The 5,155-nt window shown below is 37.3% G+C and overlaps 1 protein-coding gene across 1 annotated transcript in view; it reads left to right on the top strand.

Annotated features, from left to right (window-relative positions):
* DNAH6 (dynein axonemal heavy chain 6) overlaps window positions 1-5,155 on the top strand; it is a 447,135-nt gene that overhangs the window by 112,727 nt on the left and 329,253 nt on the right. Inside the window, exon 16 of the mRNA XM_007948902.2 lies at window positions 1,401-1,544. Within this exon, the coding sequence (XP_007947093.1) occupies window positions 1,401-1,544 (144 nt within the window). The remainder of the gene's footprint in view (window positions 1-1,400; window positions 1,545-5,155) is intronic.

The following is a 5,155-nucleotide window of genomic DNA, read 5'->3' on the forward strand; positions in this document are numbered from 1 at the left end:
CCTTATATTCAAAGCATAATTATGGTCAACCCCATAGGATATAGAATAGAATGTGAGTCATACTTTCAGATGTGATATGGACATGTTGGAAATATAATCAACTTCACAAATATTGTTCTGCACATAATTTTAGATGTCACATATCTGGGTTGCATGGCAGTGACACAGGAATTCCCAAGTAACATTCTAGCTGCTGGAAATACTGTTGGAGAATAAGAACAAAGTTCAAACTTTCATGGAATTTATCTTCTAATGGAGAAAACAGAAAAAAAATAATTGGCTACAATATCAGAGAATTTTAAAGACTCTCATGTACAGCATTTGTGACTTATCTCAGAAGTAGAAAATGCTTCTGAAAAGTAAGGGAGAAGCTTACAGAGTTTTCTGATGATTACTGTGTATCATATCAGAGCAGTGACTTCCAAAGTGGAGTGCATTCACCCTAGGAAATTTACAATAAGACCTATTAGGAGAAGAAGTAAAATGTTGAATCTGAGAAAATAAAGAAAACATTAAGGCTTAAAATTTTTCAATTGTTGTAAGTTTGAATGACTATCTGATAAATCAGTATATATGTGCAGGAGTCTTGTGACACAGTGCCTAAGGCATTTGACTGTTAAACAGAAGGTTAGCAGTTCTAACCCACCAGTCACTCTGCAGAAGGAAGATGGGGCAATCTGCTTCCTTAAAGGTTTACCACCTTGGAAACCCAATGGGGGTCACTATGAGTCAGAATCGACTCAATAGCAATGGTTGTTGTTGTTGTTGTTTGGTTTATGTGCACCTTGCCAAAAGGTTGGTGGTTTGAACCCACCCAGAGGCACCCTGGAAGATAGTTCTAGCTAACTGTTTCCAAAAGGTCATCCTTGAAAACTCAATGGAACCTACTCTGTAATACATGGAGTTGCCATGAGTTGGAATAAATTAATTGACAACTAACAACAATATATGTTTATATAATTGATAAATAAATAAATACACACACACACACACACACACACACACTCCCACATATATATATTAAGGGACATCTTTAAAAACATTTGTGTTAAAGGGGTACATAATCAGATAAAAAGAGACTACTGGATTAGAAAATTTTTTCTTAGCTAAAGTTAAAAATCACCTATTTCCTTAGAAGACCTTGATAAGAGTATTCTTTGTCAGAAATAAACTACATGGAATACAATATAATATTTGATGATGGGGAGACTAGCACTGTGAAAAGAATGAAAAGGAGGCACCTGATATAATATTAGTAATTTCATTTCTAAAGCTATAGAAATGACTTGGATTAACAATATATCTACTAGGAAACTCTGACTAAAATAAAATATTGTTATTAATTCAAGCTTACCTTCTATCATATTGTCTTAACTTATTTTTTCTTTTAATTTTCATAGTCCAAATTTGACTGCCTGGATCCAGAAATGCTAAATGCCCAGGTTACTAAATATGCCAAATTTGTGGCTCAGTTGGAAAAAGGCTTGCCACCCAACAATGTAGTGCCCCAGCTCAAAAATAAGGTGGAAAAAATGAAAGAAAAGGTAAGGTCATTAGAAATTATTTTAAAAATTCCAGGTCAAGTGGTTATAACTTGATGCTAATGAGACAGAAATCAGGAATCTTCCCCATTTAAGTTAGTCTGCTTTGAAAAGAGAATAAAGAATGCATAAATTCAATTTTTGAAGATGCACAGGCTGTGTTGCTATTTTCAACTGACCAAATCATGCAGTTGAACACCTTGGTTAGAAGGGCCTTTCAGAGTAAAAGTTTCCCAAGTGGTGATAGGGCAAATAGTGCATGAATGGGTTGCAGGTGTGCCAAGATACTTATCCCTTCCACCCTGAGGCAGCCAGATGAGGCTAGGCAGCTCTGTGCATTTATATCACTGCATCATACAAATACTACCGTTTTCCAAGTGTGCCATGATATGGACAAAGTTTGGGAAGCTGAACAGTAGGTATGCAGCAATATCTCTTGGAAACTTATTACTGCTGAGCCAGTGCTTAAAATGGAGAGGAAAAGGGAAATCACTGTATCCTTTTAACCGGTTTGCATTAGGTTTTTTAAGAGATCAGATAAAAGAGTAAAAGAACACTTGGGTAGAAAAAGATAAGCAAAGCTTCAGGCACAATGAGAAGCAAATTTCCCACCTTGAGTGTTTTTATTCAGGTCTTTTGTTTTGATTGTACCTTTAGACTTACAGTATCTAGTCAAAACACTCTTATCGAGAGTGATTTGGGTCATCTTTTTCTTTGTCATTTTCAGTCTGGTTATATGACTGTATTCCTGATTGTGATTATTCATTACAGTGTGCATTACATCTTGGGTCCTCTCAAAATCTTGGTTTATTCATTTATTTTTATTTTTTTTATTTCATGCAGTGAAAGTTACTCTTTGTGATATACAGTTCTGTGGGTTTTGACAAATGTGTAGTCATGTATCCAATACAACAGTACCATACAGAACAGTTTCATCACTCCAAAACTTCCTTTGAACTTTCTTTTGTAGTCAGCCCCTCTCCCTATCCCAGCCCCTGACAACCACTGATCTGTTTTGTGTCCCTATTGTTTTACCTTTTACAGACTATGATATTAATGGACTCATACAGTATGCAGCCTTTTAGGTCTTTTTTGTCTCACTTAGCAAAATGCATTTAAGCTGTATCCATGTACTCAGGCCTGAGGTAGGCAGGCACATGGCTTGGGGGCTGCTTTCACTTGGGGGTGGCTGTATTTTAAGGTCATTGCCTGAGGTAGGCGGGTGCAGAGGGGTTAAGAATAACTAAGGGAGACAAACTTATCTGTCAGTTTGTCATCCTGCGGTGGCTTACATGTTGCTGTGAGGCTGGAGGCTATGCCACCAGTGTTGCAAAATGCCAGCAGGGTTACCCAAGGTGGACAGGTTTCACTGGAGCTTCCAGGCTAAGACAAACTTGGAAGAAGGAAGAGGCCATCCACTTCTCAAACAATTGGCCAGTGAAAACCTTGTGAATAGCAGTGAAACACTGATATATCACTGGAAAACTTTATGAACATCCCTGAAACATTTTCTGATATAGTGCCAGAAGATGAGTGCATCAGGTCAGAAGGCACTCAAAATTTACTAGGGAAGAGCTGACTGCTCAAAGTTGAGACAACCTTAACAATAGGGACAGAGTAAAGCTTTCAGGACTTCCATTGGTTGATGTGGTATGACTCAAAATGAGTAGAAACATGCAAACATCCATTAATAATTGGAAAGTGGAATGTGTGAAGTATGAATCTAGAAAAATTAGAAGTTGTAAAAAAATGAAATGGAACACATAAAGATTGATAATCCTAGTCATTAAGGAGCTGAAATTAACTGGTTTGGCCATTTTGAATCAGATAACCACATGATCTACTATGATGGGAATGAAAAACGGAAGAGGAATGGTGTGCCATTTGTCATCACAAAGAGTGCTTCAAGATCTATCCTGAAGTACAACACTGTCAGAGTGATAGGATAATAGCCCTACTCCTACAGGAAGACCAGTTAATACTACTATTATTCAAATTTATGCACCAAACACCAAAACCAAAGATGAGGACATTGAAGATTTCTACCCACTTCTGCAGTCTGAAATTGAGTGAACATGCAATCAAGATGTATTGATTATCACTGGTAAGTGGAATGCAAAAGTTGGATTATCACTTTTAAGTGGAATGCAAAAGTTGGAAAGTTACTAGTAGTTGGAAAATACGGCCATGGTGATAGAAATAATGCTGGAGATCGCATGATAGAATTTTGCAAGACCAAAGATGTATTCATTCCAAATACCTTTTTTCAACAACACAAGCAATGGCTATATACATGGACTTCACCGGATGGAATACACAGGAATTAGATTGACTACATCTGTGGCAAGAGGTGATGGAGAAGTTGAATATCTTCAGTTAAAACAAGGCCACAAGATGATTCTGGAACAGATCATTGACTGGTCATATGCATGTTCAAGTTGAAGTTGAAGATAATTAAAACAACTCCACGAGGCCCAACATATGACCTTGATAATATACCTCCTGAATTTAGAGACCACTTACAGAATAGACTTGATGCATTGAACACCAGTGACTGAAAACCAGAAGAATTATGGGATGACATCAAGAACATCATCCATGAAGAAAGCAAGAGGTAATTAAAAAGACAAGAAAGAAAGAAAAGACCAAATGGATGCCAGAAGAGATTCTGAAACTTGCCCTTGAGTGGAGAGTAGCTAAAGCAAATGGAAGAAATGAGAAGATAAAAGAGCTATACAGAAGATTACAAAGAGCAGCTCGAGCAAAACAAAGTCAATTACTATAATGAAATGTGCAAAGACCTAGAGTTAGAAAACCAAAAGGGAAGAACATGCTCAGCATTTCTCAACCTGAAAGAACTGAAGAAAAAATTTAAGCCTCAAGTTGCAACATTGAAAGGTTCTATGGGCAAAATGTTGAATGATGCATGAAGCATCAAGAGAAGATGGCAGGAATACACAGAATCACTGTACCAAAAAGAACTGGTCAATCTTCATTCATTTCAGGAAGTGGCATATGATCTAGAACCAATGGTACTGAAGGAGGAAGTCAAAGCTGCGATGAAAGAATTGGTGAAGAATAAGGCTCCAGGAATTGATGGAATACCCATGGAGATATTTCCACAAACAGATGCCCCATTAGAGGCACTCACTCGGTTATGCCAAGAGATTTGAAAGACAGCTACCTTGCCAACTGACTGGAAGAGATCCATATTTGTACCTATTCCCAAGAAAGGTGATCCCACAGATTGTGGAAATTGTAGAACAATATTGTTCTATAATTAATTAATGTTCTATAATTAATATCGCATGCAAGTAAGATCCTACTGAAGATAATTCAAAAACAGTTGCAGCAGTATATTGACAGAGAACTTCCAGAGCTGCAAGCTGGAATCAGAAGTGGACATGGAACAAGAGATATCATAGCTGTTGTCAGATGGATCTTGGCTCAAGGCAAATAATACCAGAAAGATGTTTACTTGTGTTTTATTGACTATGCAAAGGCATTTGATTGTGCGGATCATGACAAATTATGGATAACATTGAGAAGAATGGGAATTCCTGAGCACTTGATTGTACTCATGAGGAATCTGTACCTTGACCAGGAGGCTGTTG

This window comes from Orycteropus afer, unplaced genomic scaffold (assembly GCF_000298275.1).
Source record: "Orycteropus afer afer isolate SDZICR_OR568_19922 unplaced genomic scaffold, OryAfe1.0 scaffold00231, whole genome shotgun sequence".
NCBI lineage: Eukaryota > Metazoa > Chordata > Mammalia > Tubulidentata > Orycteropodidae > Orycteropus > Orycteropus afer.